Source organism: Hippopotamus amphibius, chromosome 12 (assembly GCF_030028045.1).
Source record: "Hippopotamus amphibius kiboko isolate mHipAmp2 chromosome 12, mHipAmp2.hap2, whole genome shotgun sequence".
Classification (NCBI taxonomy): Eukaryota; Metazoa; Chordata; class Mammalia; order Artiodactyla; family Hippopotamidae; genus Hippopotamus; species Hippopotamus amphibius.
In genome coordinates this window covers 58,172,434-58,192,583 of record NC_080197.1, presented here as the reverse complement: position 1 = coordinate 58,192,583, position 20,150 = coordinate 58,172,434, and the positions used below count along the sequence as shown (strand labels likewise).

Sequence of the window (20,150 nt, the reverse complement as noted above, 5' to 3'; positions counted from 1 at the left end):
TTATTCCATATCAATCCAGATACCATCTTTCAAATCAAGAAGCTTCTGTCTGCCATCATTGTTCAATCTGTAAATATCACCTACCCCACCTGGGCATTCGTAAAGATCACAGCTCTCAATTAGATGCTATGCTGTTTGTTGAACGCCACATTTTCACAAGGGGCTATTTACTATGTCATCTTACAAAGCATTGTTTAGGACTTTTATATATAATATTCAGGCTACTAGCAACTCAGACCCTGATCACAGGGTGGGGCTTGGGGAGCTCTGATATTGATCTGTAGGTCTGTAAAAATAAATCTTAAAAATCCGCAGAGCTCTTGCACCATATTGTTCCAGAACAGCTCAGTATAAAATCTTCGAGCCTTTCCTTAGCAGCTCACTGAATAAATGCCTTATGTCTTCTAGTACACATGCATACAAATTTTATCAAGGACAAAACTAAAGAATATTTAGCTGAGTATCTGAGAAAATAGAAGAGTTGTGATTGTAAGTCGTATCATCTGTTCGGCTCTAACATGCTAGTTAAGACCTCAGGAGCCAAAATGTTTGGGTGGGATACCAGCTCCTGCTCTACTAGATGTGTGACTTTAAACTCTATACCTCAGTTTCCTCATCAATAAAAGAGAGAGATAATACTACCTATGACCAAGAGTTAAAGATTAAATAACACATATAAAGGATCAGGAACAGTATCCAACTTTTAGGAAGCCTCCAATAAATGCTAGCTATCCTTACTTTATAAAAACCAGAGCATAAAACTACACCAGAGCAGAAGTGGTTTCTAGATCGCTTCGCGATAATATTCCAAGGATATATGGCACTTCAAACCTGAACATTTTAAGAATATTGAACTTGACTAAACATCTTTGTTGTCCTATAGATTCTGTGTATTGTCAGGGTAACTTACGAGCAGACAGGAATATATTCACAGGGGAAATTATGATTGGCATTCTAAACAGGTCAACTTCTTTGACTACAATGTAAGGAAAGAGACTGTAAATCATCAGTCCCACAGGCTATCAGGGAATATTTTCAGCACTCATTATCTTTTCCAATTCTACTGTACAGAAGCAACAAATTTTATATATTCAGGATCAGATCTTATAGACATCTTTACTATTCATGATTTATATGTTTCTCCCTTTTTACAAGAGAAATAATTTGTAATGCTCTATAAATCTTAATGAAAATATATACTGAAGAGTATAAGATGAAGAAAATTGATCAAAAAAAAAAAGATCCTAAAAGCAAACCAATACCCTGAACCCAGTTCTTCCTACTTCCTGCTCCCCACCCCTACCAGCCCATCTCTATCCAACCCACACAGCTATCTCCTGACCACCTAAGGTGAACCCTTACTCAGATCTGGACCTAAAATACCTTGAAGTACACAAAACTAAGGTGTGGTGCTATAATTAAGCTACACTGTTCAATAGCACACACATCCTAATAGGTATTTCTTTTCGTGGTAGCGAGTCACAGAAATGAGAGCAGAACCTACATAATTTTTAAAGTGCAAATAAACATGCCTGATGTTGTTACCTAAAAGGAGCCTTTCAAATAGAGCCCATCCCAAAGGAACACGGTAGACTTTTATATACGAGGGTGAGTCAAAAATTATCTGCACTCCCGTTATATTAAAACTTCTGTTGGCTGCACTGTCTTATCAGTGCTTTTCGTTCAAGGTTACTGTCTCCCCAGTCACTGCTGTGCAGATGTGAACGTGTTACATCAGTTCATTTGTAACTGGGCTGTGAGCAAAAATGGATGCCCCACTTGTGACTTGCACGAAAGAAGAGCAACGTTGTGGTCTGAGGGTGTGCACATCCGCACACTTTGGCCCACCCTATCAACACTTTGCAAAAACTTCGTTTTGAGGTGTTAAAGCATCTTCCCTATAGTCCTGGTCTTGCTGCATCCGACTTTCACCTGTTTGGTCCCCTGAAAGCAGCCCTATGAGGACGAAGATTCACTTCTGATGAAGTGAAGACAGTGGTGCATTCGTGGCTCACAGCTCAGCCTAAAACATTTTTTTAATGAGGGAACACGAAAGCTTGTTGACAGATGGACAGAGTGTATTGAAAAGCAGGGAGATTATGTTAAAAAATGATGTATTTGTCTTTTCTAAAAGTCAATTCAAATAAATTCTACAGCCAGAGTGCAGATAATTTTTGACTCACTCACGTATCCTTTGCACCTTTTTGCTTTTCTACCAGAATCGCCTAAACAAACAAAATGTCATAAAATTTTTATAAAACTCAGCTAACTTTCCCCTTTCGGGACTTTCAATATACAGTTTTCATGTTTTAACCTTCAATAAAAATAAGTACTGTAACATAACAAATGGTACATAGATGATCACAGGATTTCACACAGGCATGCCCAATAGAAAATTAAATTTTCATTTACTTATATTCTATTTGGAATCTTCAAGATATTGCCCCATCTCTTCTCTCATCCTTTTGGCACAAAGGAACATGAATCAAGGAAGAATATTAAGTAAAATTAATTTAGGAATTACAATCGAAGGGATTATAAATTGTAAATGTTTTAAAAATAGACTAAATGCCAGATAAAATGTAGTTACATTATGACAGAGAAGGCTAATAAAATCAGAAAATTAGGGTAGAAAACTAGGGTCTCAAAGTTGGAATTGCTTTAAGGACATTGGTTTCAACCATGAAGCAATTTTGCTTCATTGCTCTATTTTTAAATTTTCACCAGCTACACACACACACACACACACACACACACACACACACACACTACTTCCAGTATCGGAGACCAAAGAAACAAAAATGAAAATGGAGATTTTCTTTTAAGGTAACAATTTAAAGTTAAATAAGTAAAGTCTCAAATGTAGTATTAGGATAGCTAGTGTGAGAAACCCTGGTGTGAGTTTTCTGTTTTGATTTAAGATCTCTGAGAGATCTCTTGGGAATGCTTCAATACACAGATGGTAGAAATCCAGTTAAGTGTTAGACAACCAGTTATTAGGTAACCTATGTGACAATGCAATTCAATTCTCTGAGTCTCTCCACATGGCAGACCTGGAGACAACACTGCCTGCTTTATATACTTCCTAGAACTGTTGAAAGGTAGCGAAATATTTTAAAATACTTTGAAAATAGCAAAGTGCTATAAAGTCAAAGCATATTTTGTCATATTCATTCACATTTAAACTGCCCTACATTTTAAGCAGCCACAGGTAAGCTCTCCATCTACATTCTACATGCCAGTTCTCAATGTCAGTAAAAGGATCATTGTGATAGATTGGATAATGGTCCTCCCCAAAGATATCTATGCCCTAACCAACCAGAAGCTGGGAATGTTACCATACATGGCAAAAGGATTTTGCAGATGTGATTAAATTAAGGATCTTAAGATGGAAAGATTATTCTGGATTATCTAGGTAGTTCCAATGTTATCAAAAGTGTCTTTATAAGAGGGAGGCAGGAGGGTCAGAGTAAGAGAAGGGGATGTGACAATGGAGTGTGTGTGTGTGTGTGTGTGTGTGTGTGTGTGTGTGTGTGTGTGTGAGAAAGACAGACGGGGTGGGGGGTGGGGTTGAAGACACTAAGGCCCTTGCTTTGAAGATGGAGGGAGAAGCCATGAACTGAGGCGTGCAGGAGGCCTCTAGAAGCTAAAAAAGGCAAAGAAACAAATTCTCTTCTAGAGTCTCCAGAAAGACCGCAATCGACACCTTGATTTTAAACTTCGACCTCCAAAACTGTAAGATAATAAACATGTGTGTTGCAAACTACTAACTTTTTTGTAAATAGGAAACTAATATAATCATGAAAACACAATCGCCTGTTATCCTCGGACTGATAATCAGGATTTTTTTCTGGGAACACGCAATAAGTTGTAAAATAATAGATTTGACCAGTTTCTGAATCTGTTACCCAAGGCCACTTCACCCAGACTGGCAAGTCCTTTAGATCCCCTCCACTGGCATGGATAAGGGAGCATCCGCTGTTTAAGACGGACCGAGTGACAACACGTAGAGATCGTCCAGTCCTGCCTCTCTCCCAGTGTAGGTATTTGAATCATTCTAGATCTAATATAATTTTTAAAAATTTCTTGGGGGGGGGGAGTCTTCTCCTTCCACTAGGAGAAATATTTCTCATTCTAAAACATCTAGAATTAAAAAGTTGTCCGAGATCTAGAATTCTTTCAGCTGCAATTTTTTTTTTCTTATTTTGTCTTTATTAGACATGGAAATTAAGAAATGATACTTAATAAGACCCTTTCAGGTTTTTCTTTCTAAGTTAATGACTACATTTCCATACTCTTTAATATTTTCTTAGAGGTTTTCTAAATCTTTATTTTGGATATTATATCCTGCTATATTCTGTCTGCCTATGACTTAAAATCTGGACCCTAAAATGTGCTCAACAAAATATATTAACCCTTCTTAATAACGATATACACCATTTGCAAAAGTTGAATGTGATCTAATAAGTAAGATTAGGCAGAGAGGAAGGAGCCCTGGTTCTGGCACTGCTGTGTGACCTCGGGCAAATCACATAACCTCTCTGGTCTCAGTGACATCCTCTATAAAACAAGGAACCTGAACTAAACACCCAGATACAGTGTCTTAAAAGAGAGGCACAAAGTATTTTGCTAATTCTATTGAGAAAGTAGTCACCACTGGTGAAAACTATTGATAAGTACTCCTCATTAGCTCCTTCACAAAGATAACACTAGGGGTATGGAGGCTTGTTTGGATTTTGACAGTCCTGATTCCAGATGCAGCAAGGCTCAGTGCAGGGAAAGCCTCAGGGACATGGCAGGCACACTGAGTAGCACAGATTTCTGGAGGCTAATGAAGGAGGAAGGGTGGGGAAAAAACATCGGGGACACCGCGGAGGGCCTGAAACACCAAGGCAGTGCAGAGCCCCTGAAGCTTCCTGAAAGCCTGTCGTGATCTCTGCAGACTCTGACAGCAGTCCACTAGCACGTGAAATGTACTCCGCGGTGGCCCTTAGCAAGCTGTGCTGTTCATCACCTTCTCCCCAGCTCCCAGGCATGAGAACCAGCTTCCAACAGTTGCTCACTATTAAGTGTGTGAGCTGACTGAGGGAAGGAGCCCAAATAGCCTTCCTTATCTGACCCTTTCCCTGAGGACCGTGTCCTGGGAGTGCCATTCACATCATAAGTGATGGGAATAGTGTCCCCAGAGTTATGAAAACAGCAGCCATGCCTCCATTCAAGGAAGTCTCAGGGAACTGGGCTACTCAAGCTTTCTAGACGAGAGAAAATGAAAGCCTGAACTAGTGATAGCCCTGGGAATAGAAAGGAAAAACAGATGCCAGCATGATTTATTTTATGGTGGTTTGGGAGATACGCTGAAATACTCTTGACTAGTCAGAGTAAAATCTTACTTGACTGCTTCCCTATTTTCCTTTTCAGTAATTCAAGAATAATCTATTATATAAAATCGGAAGGCTTATCATGTATCTCCTGTTAAGCACAAGTTACTGTGATCATAAACCTCACTCTTCTGTCAAAAATTCACATGATGCCATTTTTCTATCTTAGGATCTAGTACTTCAGCCAAGATCAAACAATCTACAGCAATATCTGGAGGAACCAAAGAAAAACAACAACAAGTCCCACAGAACTCTAGGTACCATTTTTTAAAAGCATGCCATATACTCAAATTTATATTTCTTGAGTCCTATGTCACAGAAACATTTGCTGAAACCGCACTGACCACCTGTATTTTGACAATGTTCCTCAAATATAGATTAGATGATGAAGGGAACTAATGCAAAGGGAACTCATCATTTTGATTACTGAAGCAAACACCTGGTTCAAATGCTGTATTTTGAAGCTATACCCCTTCTATTAATAGCCAAGATTCCACTGCATTTCTTTTCTACACGAATACATTAAAAAACCCTACCACTACAACCTTTTTGGAATTAGACAGCATATACATAAATGAATAAATAAAAATAAAATCCTTCCAATTTTAAACACAGCTGATGATTAGTATTTACAGAAACAGACCAAAAAATTATTAAGGAGCATGGCACAAATTCTGTCTGATACCCAACATAAAAGTAAAGGGTAAAGGTAGCTAGCTGAAAAAAAAACTACACTAGATTTATATTTTACATTTAAGTGTATCACCTCGGGTATTAAACATGCTGCTAGCTATCTCTTAATGAGCACTTGAGCCGTCATTTTTAATAACAGACTGACAATTATTATCTATAAGTTGATATTCCCTGAAAATCATCTGTGCAATACTTAAATTAATACAGTTAAGAATAGAAACTTACAGTTCCATTTATTTTAAAAAGTATTATTTTATAATACTTGGCATAGTTTTATAGAAAATGACATGAACATATATTTACAATGAAAAATCAACATATTCCAAAATGCACTGACCATTTCAATATGCAGCAGAACTTTATACAAAATCTTAATAATACATCTCAGTTGCTCATTGTTAAAAAAACTCATTTGGCCCACTGATGTTAAATGAGAAAAATATGCCTATCAAGATAAAATATAATAAAAAAACAAATAAACCAAATACTTGGGTCATTCTAATCTTAGCTACTTCTCATATCAAAGCAGATGAGAGAGATAAATAACATAAAAACTCAAATTATTTAATTCATCTAAGTACACATATTATTAATATGCAATGCAAGTAATTATATAATAGCCTATTGTAATTCATTCATTATAATATTCTGGGCAATTCTATTTTATTTTCAAATACTAAGAAAAAATTTTAAATACCTCTTCTACAAAGCTGTCTTTCTTCTCTAGCATTTCTCGTAAAGTCTGAAGAATTTTTATGCACAATTTTTCTTCTTTCTCCATCAGTTTCTTTGTATGATTAATCAACCTTAAAACAAAACATTAAGCTTTAATAGGACAGTGGTTTCTCTTTAAGCTATATACTAACATCATATTCTAAAGGAAAAAAAAATCACACTATTAGTTAAGAGTATAAAGCAAACCAGATACATGCTGTCAAAGTTTTAAAATTATACTTCAGCTTACAAACTTTGTATTATAAAACCTTTGTTTTATAGTCAGTATAACCCAGTGCTTCTCAAATTTATTCAGGTAGCATACTTTTAGTGAAACACAATACTCTTTAAAAAAACAATGAAACTGATCATCCTCAGGTCTATTACATGAACTAAAACAACTTTACTAGTAGAGAAATATGAATATTTGCAGTACATTACATTTTAGTATATTGTCATACTATATTATTTTCTATGTACTATATCACATTAACTATATAGTAGCAGTAGCAGTATACAACTTTGGAAACTTAGTATTGATGGGCTGCTTTCCAGTTTCCATTAATAACTGCTGTTTTTCACTGCTAGGCGTTGGTAGAAACAGGCAGTTTTTGTGATTAGAAGCAAAAAAGAAAAATAAAAGTAACATCAAGACAGTCCATCCACTATAATTTGTGTAAAGGCTCTAATTAATTTTAGAGTGGTGACCTCTGCACTGGTGTTCTGTCAAGAGAAGTCTGAGGATCACAGTTACATAACATCTCCAAAAAGTCAGAATCAAGTAAGCTGTTCAGAATCAGAATTTACAGCTTCGCACATACAGCATACAGCTCATGTTGTTAAAAAGCTGGTTCTCAAAACGACCCCGTGAGACATGTCCTCCTAGAAAAACAAAACGATGTAGAATATAATGGAATGATCTGATTTCAGTGACATAACAGGAGTCCCGTGGGACAGAGCCCAGAGGAAAAGTGAGTCTTCACTAGATAATGGCTAGTCAGTGCTTATGGGTCTCAGGGTGAAGTATGAGGACTTCCCGTGGATTTTCTCCTCTCCTCCTCACAGCAAGCCAGCGTGATAGATTCTATTATCAGGCTAATTTTGCTAATGAAAAAGCAGAGGCCCAAAGAGATAGAGTTAACGTGCCTCTGGTTACACAACTGTTAAGTGTTGGGATCTGGAAACAGACCCAGGTCCATCTGACTTCAGAGCCACCATTCTGAAGCACCACTCTGTGGAGACAGGACATTCCACCGATGAAGAGTCCTGACACACACTAGGCTGTACACAGCTGCCTCTTACGTAGCGTGGTAAGTGCTGTCGCAGAGGCAGTGGCAAAGGCCATAAACTGGACAAAGAAACCATTACTTTCTGTCGGGGGAGCTGCCAAGGGCTGATCAGAGAAGGTTTCAGTGAGAAGGTAACACTTAACTACGAAGATTTCACCTGGCAGGCAAGAGTGGAGAGAAAAGGCATGTGTGCAAAGGAAACAAACAAAGGGCAGGTGCAGAAAGCTGATGGCGCGTCCAGGAAACAAGTTACTCCGATCGCCAGCTAACACTTAAAGACATGGAAGAGGAGAGTGTAAGAAGTGCGTTCTGAAAAGAAGGAACTGGGAATATTATACTAAAGAGTCTGGAATTTATAGAAAATCAGGAACCAATTAAGGACCTGCATGACTCTGCCTACCGGTAAAAAAGAAGCGTCAGATGGCAGTGGGAACAAGGGCACAGAAGAGTGAGGACAAGCGGGAGATGCACAGCGCGTGTGATGGGGTAAGGATATGAGAAGCAATACAGCAATTAAATGGCCAAGATCTGGCAAACAGTGACACACAGGAAGTGGAAGAAGAGAGGGAAGGGAGACCACAGATGCCTGAAACGTATGAGCTGGGTCAGTAGATGGACAGTGATACTTTTTAATGCTGAAGAAGTAGCACAACGTGAAGGAACAGTGATTTCCTTTTAGACATGTTACATCTGGGCCAGGTGCTATATGTCCTCGCCTCAGGTCCAGCAAGGCAGAATCACTGTTCTAAAGTTCTCCTGGCAAGAAAAAAAACCTGCCTCTCTAAAACTTCCTCCATTTAGTCCTTTTTTCACCCAATAGTTTTTAAATACATGAAAATTGTTTGGTGGGCATTGTAAATTTCTTTTGATTTTTTTTTTCTTTCGTAGGCTATTTCCATTTTCATTAACTCTTCTGTAGATAAAATATTTAGCTCACTAGCCATTTGAAAATATCAGCGGGAATGAAAGACCACTTGCTCGGGACTTATATACGGTATTCATCTACCAAATAATGTTTGGTTGAGTTAGATCAGGTGGCTTTCAAATAATTTTTTCTCTATCTAAGTGAAAAATAAGTTTCACTAAAGAACCCACCATACAACTACATGTATGTGAGTGTATTTGTTAAACTAATGCAAAAATTACCTTTACTATATGAGATGCACTCTGATAGTTTATATTTTTTCCTAATTCTTTTTTAAAATTAACAGTTGCCTCTTCTCCACAAGTCACATCCCACAGCTGGGGAAACACTGAGCTCCTCCTTCATAAGGAAGAAGTAGGTGCTGATAAGAATGAACCATAAACAGCCACATAAAAGCTAACATCCACAACGACCTCTCTTCCCTCTTTACCCTCTTCTCTCTCACTCCACGTGACTAATGTGAAATCTGCTCCTTTCCTGGGGTTTAGCGCTCACATTCTCCAGCAGACCCATCTGACTCAGTAAGTTTCAAGAACTAAATTCATTTGAGGATGTCAAAAGCCCTACTTAAGGCCTACATGAATTAATGAAGTTGGATTCTAATATTATTAGATATCCTTGCAAATAAAACTCTTGGTTCTTCCCAGAATTAAGGAAGGAGCACATAAACAGACATCCCTGAGCCTCTGGCCATACTATAATCACACACATACAACAGCACAAAAATCTCTCCTCTAACCACTCCAGTGCGTGTGACATTCTCCTCCTCCACCCGAGTGTAGGACCTGTGCTATGGTCCCATCCTATCGCTCTGCTTCTCTCCTCTGAATGTACCTAATATTGCTACAGACATCCCCCACTTCTGCACAGGTCAATATTTTCTTGATATTCTGAGCTACTTTATATGACCTTACAGACGTATATCTTTAAGTTCTAGACCAGTGCTGTCTAAACAGAACTTTTTCTGTGATAATTAAAATGTTCTATCTCTGTGCTGTCTTCGTTGTTGGCCACTAGCTACATATGGCTACTGAGCACTTAAAATGTGGTAAATGTGACTGAAGAACTAAATATTTTATTTTTATTGTAATTAACTTAAACTTTCATTTAAATAGCCGTGTATAGTTAGTAGCTACTGTATTGACATTCTGATTCTTGACACTGAATCAGCAAACTCTTTTCCTAAAGGGCCAAACAGTAAACAGTTTAGGCTCTGCAGGCCATGCAGACCAGGCAACTAGTCAGTTCCGCTATAATAGTATGAAAGCCGACACCGATGACAACATGTAAACAAATGTGTGTGGCTGTGTTTCAACAAAACTTTATTTGCAAAAATGATCAATGGCCTGCAGGCCAGAGTTGGCCAACCACTTGTCTAGACTTTCAAGTCTCTGGGATATAGCTATAGTATCACACAAATACCTTGGAGTTAAAATTCTCAGGCTTATTACCCACTTTTTAACCTATGTTCTAAACATTGCTATATATTCATGGGCGGTAAAGTGTATTTATCAAAGACCCTGTTTTTATATCAGGCAATACCTCTACTTTTTGTTTTTTTTTTCCAGTGGCTTCCACAGTCATCAGTTATGCAGACACCCTGGACCTCTTCATTTAAAAATTCTTATTAGAAAACTGGCCAGTGTCCAGACAAACCCATTCTTCGCAGGCCCCTTAAGATACAGTCATCAAGAGCCAAGACGCCACGATTCTGGCCGTAATATAGAAAGTTCACTTATTCTTCAACAGGATCCCTGAGGTCAGTTCTTCTCATCCCATACCTTGTTTTTCTCGCCCCAAACCCCAGCTTTAACTGGTAAAAGAAAAGAACACATTTCTCATGTCTCCTCCTTCTTTAGTTTCTGCCTCAGTATGTCACAGCCAACAGAGGAGGTTCTGAGACCATTTCGGCCACATCCTCAACCACAGAAACAGGCTGGGTAACGGTCAAGGGTGTTGGAAGCCTCTCTGACTCTCCATCCAGATACTGTCCCCAAGGAGACCAAGCACCTCTAACTGGCCATCTTGAGTTTCCATGTGATTACCTGTACACATCACTCAGTGAAGGGTCCTCAACATTAAGACATGTCTTTTCTTTCCGGAGCTACTTACACTTTTTCTCACAACCGCTTTTATTTCCTTGAGGATGGTTCCTTTACCATTAAAATGAAAATGTTCTGAGATAAACACACCTGCTGTAACAGACCTGACGATGCCACAAAAAGGCTCAGAGAAATAAGTAAATGAAAGAGCCACAGAGGAGGATCATCAAGATAGCAGGGCAGGTGCCAGGTCGAGACTTAACAGCTGGTCCCCGAATCATGCCTGAACCTCAGGCTTGTCATCTCGAAAATGAGACTCAACCTCCCAGAGCATGTGTGCAGACGGGACAACACACACAAGCACACACAGGACAGTAACGCAGATAGTAAGACCCCAATAAATGCTAGTTCCCCTTCCTTCCTCTCTTTGTTAATAAAAATCGGTGACTTTAAACTGGAATCTTTTAAAAGTTGACATCATATAGGAAAGGGATCAGAACCAAGGTATTCTTTCATGTGATATTTGGTGCCCAATAGTGACATTTCACTTTCAGTAAATGTTAATACATATGATAACGTGAACATCACCAAAACACAATTTCCGTTGAATCACACTAATTATTTTGGAAGCATATTTTACCGGGGAATTTAGACCTTCCACGTGCTCTGCAGACTGTCCTGAGGCACAAGCAGCGTAAAAAGCAGGGATATCAGAGGCCACCTCAGGGCGGCAGTGCCGGCAGCATCTCAGGCTGTACCCACTTACTTGGACATGAAAGCGCCGCATCTTATTCTCGCATCGCTCCCCTCGGGAAACAGTAGTTCTGGACTGTACAACACATCAACCAACACTGAGAATTCAGCCTGCATCATGGGGCTGAACTGGTGCTCCAAGGAGGCCACTACATCCTACGGAAGAAAGCACAAAAGAACCCACGTAAAGACCTAACTCAGATTTCATCCTTTGAAGATACGACAAGCTGAAGAATACTAACCAGGAACGAGATATAGGAACTTCAGAGAAGAGGTACCCTGCTTCCCATGGCACCAGATGTCTGTGCTTTAGGCATAGGCTGGCTTTCTGAATGAACACTGCCTGGGTCTCCTTTCTCATTTATATGAAAAAGGAAGGGTGGGTAGCTCTATGATTTCCAAGGATATACAGACAAGATGAAACGTCAGTAAAGCCACTGCTACAAGCACTGCAGTGTCTAGGACTGTAATAGAGACAATGCAGGTATTCATCAAATTGGGATATGCTTAGTTAGCGAACAGCTAAAACAGACTTCATATGTGTCATTGGTCATCCAGAGCTAACCACTTCTTCCAATGAGGAAATTCCTTGACATACTATCTGAAGCAGCATTAGTACTACACGAGGGTTCAATGACACTTAACAGCATTTCAAATTAAGTTTTCTGATCGATACTATGGGTCAGCTACCAACAGCGTTTCCTCATCCTCCTTCTCGCTGACAGAATCTCCAGGGCATGTCTCAGTCAGGGAGCAGCATTCTCAGGGAGATGAGACCCCTCAGCTTAGAGTCAAGGTTGATTGGGTTAAGCCAGTCATGAGCATCCCATTTTCCCTGCCAGTGATTGGTGAGGAATGATTCTGTGACACTGTCCTGGCCAATAAGACATCAGGTGACGTCTGCTGAGTGGGGCGGTGGGGGGGGAGGGGGGGAGGGGAAGAGCGGGGCAGATTCTTCAGAAACGACCTATGGCTCTCAAGATCGCTCCAGAGTGTGAAAATCCAAACTATGAGGCAGCCCTCAAATGACCTTTGGAGACCAGCCTTAAGCTCAAAGGCAACAGACCAACGGCGTTGAGGCCCCGACCTGTCAAGTTACTGAACCAAACACCCCAGGAGGAGCCCCAATTCCAAATTCACTTGCTATGTGAAAAGATATATTTTTAATTGCTTAAGCCACTTTTAGCTGAATATTGTATTAATCATAGCTAAAAGCATCTGACATGTTTCTAAAAAGGACTATACGCGATGATAATTTACTGAACATTCTTTAATGATTAAAGCATCCCCTTTTTGTTTTTAAAATAACTAAGTTAGAAAGCAAACCCAAAAAGCGCACATAAAGCAATACTTCATTTGCCCATCCCTGTGGCTTTATCTTGTTAAGCAGAGGACTGACTGCCAGTTCCTCACTGTTACTCTCAGCTATAGCCGCGCATGTTTTTGTTATTTTCTTCCTGGTCCTCTCTTGATTTCTGATGGCTAGATTACAGGAGGTAACCCTTGTTTAACTCTCTCCTCCCCTTTTAGCAAAAGTGATCATTTCTACTTCAATTACTCTAAATAAGCTTTCTGAGAAATTCCTCATGACAGCTAAGAGAGACTACCAGGGAGGAAATCACATAAATGGGAAACTAGATATTATACACAGGTGGGAAGAGAATATGCCTGTCAAATGTGACCATATTTCATAAAACATCACTAAAACATACCTATCTTTCAGGTTACCTCTCCTCTTCACTTCATTTACTAGACAAATTGTGCCCAGGCTTCTACAAGGGTGAGTCAAAAATTATCCGCACTCTGGCTGTAGAATTTGAGTTAACTTTTAGAAAAGACAAATACATCATTTCTCGACATAGTCTCCTTGCTTTTCAGTACATTCTGTCCATGTGTCAACAAGCTTTTGTATTCCCTCATTAAAAAATGTTTTAGGCTGAGATGTGAGCCACAAATGCACTGCTGTCTTCACTTCATCAGAAGTGCATCTTTGTTCTTATAGGGCTGCTTTCAGGGGACCAAGCAGGTAAATGTCCAATAAAGCAAGATCAGGACTATATGGAGGATGCTTTAACACCTCAAAATGAAGTTCTTGCAGGGTGTCGACAGAGTGAGCAGACCTGTGTGGACATGAATTGTCACGCAAGATCACAGCGCCCTTGGATAGCAGTCCTCTGTGTTACATCCAAAGTTTAGGCTTCAGCTCTTCATTAAGCATCTCACTGTAATGAACACTGTTGATTGTTGAACATTCTTCCTGATAATGTTCCAATACAGGCCCTTGAAAATCCCAGAAAACTGTAAGCATCAATTTTCCAGCTGATGGTTGACCTTTGAACTTTTCCTTCGTTGGCAATTGAGTATGTTCCCATTCCGCACTCTGCCATTTACTCTCAGGCTCGTAGTGATGAATCCATGTCTTCTCACCAGTAATGATCCTCTTTAAGAAACTTTCACCTTCCTTAGAGTATGGTCCAGATCTTGTTTGCAGATACCCAAATGCTTCTGTTTATGCTCTCCCATGAGCTGTTTTGGTACCCATCTCGCACAAACTTTTCGAAACCTAAGTCTGTCATGGATTACTTCGTTTTGAGGTGTTAAAGCATCTTCCCTATAGTCCCAATCTAGCTCCGTCGGACTTTCACCTGTTTGGTCCCCTTGAAAACAGCCCTATGAGGACGAAGATTCACTTCTGATGAAGAAGTGAAGACAGCGGTGCATTCATGGCTTGCAGCTCAGCCTAAAACATTTTTTAATGAGGGAATACAAAAGCTTGTTGACAGGTGGACAGAGTGTATTGAAAAGCAAGGAAATTATGTCAAAAAGTGATGTATTTGTCTTTTCTAAAAGTTAATTCAAATAAATTCTACAGCCAGAGTGCGGATAATTTTTGACTCAGTCTAGTATGATGTGAATTTTGTCTTTATCTCCTATTTTGATCATGGGCCAACTATGTAATCTCTCTGACTCGTTATTTCTCCACATGAAAACCCAGGATAATGATACTAGCAATTACATGGGATTAAAAGTAAATACATAAAACAGCCTCTACCATGTCATGTAATATCCTATAATGGAAAAGAATCTGAAAAAGAATCACTGTTGAACACCTGAAGCTAACACAACATTGTAAATTAACTATACTTCAATTTTTTAAAATGGTTAAAAAAGAAAACAGCCTCTAACATGTATTGACCACGTACTATTTCTTAATAAATGTTAGTAATTATTGAGTACCAGTTAGCTGCAGTCATCACCCTATTGCCAAATCCAGTGGTTACTTCTCTGTGCTCATCTCACCCAATCACTGCTAAGCATTTTACACACTGTCCCTAATCTGCCAACACTTTCTACTCTGAGCTTCTGTAACATTACATTTTTCCTTATTTTCCACCTGTGTCCTGACCACTCCTTTACCAACTCCTGGTAGCTCCTGGTCCACTTTCTTCTATTTGTACAGTTTCTTATGAGGAATCTCATGCAATTCCATGGTTTTAATATCATATGTATGCCGAAAATTCCCACATTTATATTTCCTGCATGGACATCTTTCCAAACCATCCAGACTCATACATCCAGCAGCCTATCTGACTTACCCACATAGATACTGACACAGGCATCTCATACTTAAAATTCTCCATATAGAACCCCTGATTCCAACTCTCCCCTTCTTCCCTGTCTTAGCAGATGCCCCAATCACATCACACTCAGGCTCACCCTTGATCCTCCTTCCAACATCCCGCACTCATCCATGCATTCACCAAGTCCCACTGGCCCCAGAACCACCTAAATCAAAATTCATCTACTTATCTGCATTGCTGCTGTCACCCTCTAAAGTCAAGCTACCATCACCTTTTGCCTGAATTAATGCAACAGCGAACACACTAGACTCACTGCTTCTGTGTCTGGACACTATAACCCATTCACTACTCGAAATCCACAGATTTTTTTAAAGGTAAACCAAGTCATGCCCATACTCTGCTAAAATTCTCCAATGATTTTCCATCACATTTAGAATAAGTCCAAATGCTTTACCGTGGACGTCTCTACATCATTTGGCACCTTATTTCATAATACTCTCTTCCTTTGCTCACTCCTGCCCCCATGGGCTTCTCTTGGTTCTTCAAACCCCCAACCTCGTTCCTGCATAAGCATCTTTGAGTTTACTCTTTCCTCCCCATAAAGCTCTCTGTCCTCATATCTTCAGATAGATTATTCCTCTGCATTATTTGGGTCTCAACTAGATGTCTCCTCAATAGAAAGGGGGAGACCTCCCTCACTACAGGATCACTCTCCCAGTGATTCCCCATCATACTGTTATACTGATTTCTTCTATTCATAGCAGTTTTCATCCTCTAACATTATATCATTTACTTAATGCATTAGAATGCATTTCCTATGAGGGCACAGACCTCATGATTCCATCTCCAGTACTTAACACAATGACTGGAACAGAGTTTTCATCAAATATATATTTATCCAATGATTGCCAATGACTGTGTTAAAAGAAGCTGAAAGCACGCCTTCTCTCTGCTGGTTGACATGACTATGTACCTCTCCCCTGAAATGTCTACTCCTCTGACTCTCATGACCCTGACTTCCTTCTTTCTAACTGTGCCTTTTCCCTCACTTTTTTTGGCCATTCTGCCACTTCCTGCCGCTCACAAAATATTTGTTTTTCCGATCACTATACTCTCTCTCTCAGCAACACCACCCACTATCCTCACTCCAGCTATTATCTCCAAATACAGATTTACCTGCCAATACATTCAGTAGCCTATAAACCTAACTCACTGCACGTTCAATGATCACAGCCAACATCCTCCTACTGTATTCTCTTCTCTCTGACAATGAAGAGTCTCTACCACCACCTGGTCTCCAATCATCAGCTCCTCTTACACACTCCTCACGTCCCCTCTCTGTCTCCATCCAAGAACCACCAGGTCTGTTGACTCTGCTTTCATTATTGTATATAACACCTGTTTCTTCATTTCACTGATACCACCACCTGGCTGATATCTTTAGTAATTCCTTATTAATCTGCCTTCCTCTAGTTTCTTCCTGATATTTCTATCCTGAAACCAATAACTGCTTACTCATTTACAACGACATTTTCCTCAAAACATTTAATGACTTATGACCTTCAAGTTTTCAGACTGAGTCTAACGTGTCTCCTTTTTATGTATTTCTTTTTTTTTCGGTTTTGCCATGTGGCATGCAGGATCTTATCCCCCAACCAGGGATCAAAACCCACACCCCCTGCAGTGGAGGTGCGGAGTCTTAACCAGTGGACCACCAGGGAAGTCCCCAAATTGTCTTTTTACTCATGTATAACACTCATCTATCAAAACTCAACCTTCACCAATTAATCTACTCATTACCACTTACAATATTTATTCCAGTTCACATCTTGACCATTCTTCATGCCAAAAACTGTCCTCAAGCCACACCCCAGTTCCTTTCATGAAATCTTCCAGTAATTATGTGAGTGGGAAGACGTCTGTGATGGGTTAAATTGTGTCCCTCTCAAAACTCACAGGATAAAAAGCCCTTACCCCAGTACTTCAGAATGCAGCTATATTTGGAGTTAGGGCCTTTAAAGAGGTAATTCAGTTAAAATGAATTCATATGGATGGGCTCTAGTCCAACCCAACCAGTGTGCTTATAAGAAGAGTTAGGACACGAATGTGTATATGCACAGAGGAAAGACCATATGAGGACACAGTGACAAGCAGGCCATCTGCAAGCCAAGGAGAGAGGCCTCCGAAGAAAACAAACCTGCCAACACCTTGATCTTGAATTTCTAACTCAGAACTGCGAGAAAATAAATTTCTGTTGGTTAAACCACCCAGTCTGTGGTATTTTGTGATGGCAGTCCGAGCAGATTAATACAATGTCTCTCTTTACTCAGTGTCCCAGAACATCCAGGCCAAAAACAGGAGTAGGATACTATGCAAATAATCCGGGAGTAAAGGTGCTCACACCATTCTCACCAAAGGAGTATAAAAGGATACTTAGAGATGAACTGAAGCAAGGCTGTGAATATTTAATTTACTACATGAGTCTTTACAGTAAATTATCTTACCAAATATATTATAGTTATTATTTTGATATTAAGACCCATTACTCTACTATCAGAGCACATTAAATAATACATACTCACCAAAAATAACTCACAACGACTCCTACCCAGAAGCTACGCTTTTAAAAAGGGTGGTGTTGGTAGGACACCGAACTAGAATTTGATATTTTTAACCATATTTTATTTATGTGACTACACATATTAAAAATTATAATTTAGAAAATATTAATGCCATTTCATGCTCTTATTGTACCTGTAACTTTTCAATAATATTTCTATAATCCCAAGAAGGCCCTCCAAGAGCTTCCTTAAAGCGTGGTCCAGAGCGAGCTGACAGTCTCCACCCCATGGCTGCTCTCTGCACCATATTTGAATGACTCTTCAGAAAAAGAGTGTTAACTTGGCTGTCCAAATCCACTGGAATGGCAATTCCACGATTCTTTGCTGAAAAAGAAAGATTTAAAATATTTTCCTCTTAATTTGACTACAGCTACTTGCATGTTATCGAAATAATCTTATAAAGACAGAACAAATAAAAAAGAAAAAATAGGATAAATAAATTCTGGGATGTAATGTAAAGTATGGTGACTGTAATTAGCCATAGTGTACTGTATATTTGAAAGTTACTAAGAGAGTAGATTTTAAATATTCTCATCACAAGAAAAAAAATTATAACTTAGTGAGGTGATTGTTAACTAAATCTATTGTAGTAATCATTTCACAATATATACATATATCAATGACAATACTGTATGTCAATTACACCTCAATAAAACTGGGGGGAAAAAGAAAAATATCAAACCTTCAAATTCTGCCATTAAGTTATTTTATATAACTATAAAAGTTTTTAACTTGAAAGTACCTCAATTTGTAAGACTAATTACTAAAGTGGGCTCATTAAACATTCAAGAACTTATTTGATTTCTTGATGGTTAATGTTCGAAATGCACTCTACCCAGCACCAATATGGCAAAACACTGTATAATCACCATGTAAATTTGTACCTTCCAAGATGCAAAAGAAAATTAAAAAGCAAACAGAAAACACATGATAACATCCTGCCAGTCCATTTCATTAATAGAATTCACGTGTATGTGTCTGTGCACAAACTGCACAAATGTACAAAACTGCATGTGATGAAACATCTGAAAGGAGAAACAAAAAACTGAAAAGCATAAAAAAAATCTGCATTGGAAGATGGTACACAGTACATGTCCTTCTTCCCAAGACCCACTGAAATCTGTATTTTAATAGACATATCACAGGACTGAAAAATGAGAATGCTTGCCGTAAGGAAAACAGAAAGGTTGAGGCATTTCTGCAAGCGGAATGAAGATGGGATTTGTCCATCGGAGAAAGAAAAGAGAAGAAACTGCTCTATGAGAGATTCGAGTTAGAAGAGGCCTTCCTAGGTTCCCAGCCGAACACAAAGAGTGGTCACGGGGGATGCGAAATTCATCTGGCAACTCAAGAAAAAATAGCATCTGAATAGCTGGGGAGGGAAGGCCCTCCTCCCTCTGACTGGCACAAACAGAGCCGCGGCAGCAGAGGTTTTTACCCAGAGGATAAAGTGGAGAAATGTAGAAATGTTCTCTCAAGAAACACGAATACCTGCCTGGAGAGAATGCCAAATGAAGGGGTTAGGCATTGACAGAGAAGCAGAACAGAGCTTGAAGTAACTCCAAAGATCTTCACCAAATAAGCAGTAGGACTGGGGGTGGGGGGGGGGAGGGGGGGTGCAGAGGAGGCACTCCAGCAAAAAGAGAAAATATGCAAGATTCCAACCCTTGAGGAAAGCCCTCCTTATTTGAACACGTGTAAGTATTCCCAGCTTGTCTTCTGCTTCACACACACACACACACACACACACACTCTCCAAGGAAGCCTGTGTATCATTTATTGAGCCCCTCACCCAGAACTCAGGGAAGCTCTGTCATGTACACGAGAAAGCTAGCAGAGAAACAGACCCTCAAAACGGCAGTGGATGAACTGGGAGATTGGGATTGCCATATACACGTTACTAATAAGAAAAAAATATCAAATTGTACACTTTAAATACACGCAGTTTAGTGTGTGTCAATTAGAGCTCAATAAAAGTTCTTAAAAAAACTGCAGTGGAAGCTTGTGCCAGTCATTATAGACCTTTACAACTATGACACACTACCAAGAATCACAGGGAAAACCAAAAACAGGAATAACTAGCCCCAGTGAAAACAGAAATGATTCAGAGAGGCACAAAAAATATTTAAATAATTCTAAGTATTGTCCTCAGAA

The 20,150-nt window shown here is 39.3% G+C and overlaps 1 protein-coding gene across 7 annotated transcripts in view; it reads right to left on the bottom strand.

The window, feature by feature from the left end:
* The window catches only part of ITPR2 (inositol 1,4,5-trisphosphate receptor type 2), a 489,465-nt gene that overhangs the window by 215,977 nt on the left and 253,338 nt on the right, over positions 1-20,150 (bottom strand). For all 7 annotated transcript variants that reach the window (XR_009048516.1, XR_009048517.1, XM_057703556.1 and 4 more), the window contains 3 exons: positions 18,130-18,320; positions 11,808-11,950; positions 6,769-6,877 (listed from right to left, as the gene is read on the bottom strand). Coding sequence is in view for 5 of the 7 variants with exons in the window: in XM_057703556.1 (XP_057559539.1) it covers positions 6,769-6,877; positions 11,808-11,950; positions 18,130-18,320 (443 nt within the window). In the remaining 2 variants the exon portion in view is untranslated. The remainder of the gene's footprint in view (positions 1-6,768; positions 6,878-11,807; positions 11,951-18,129; positions 18,321-20,150) is intronic.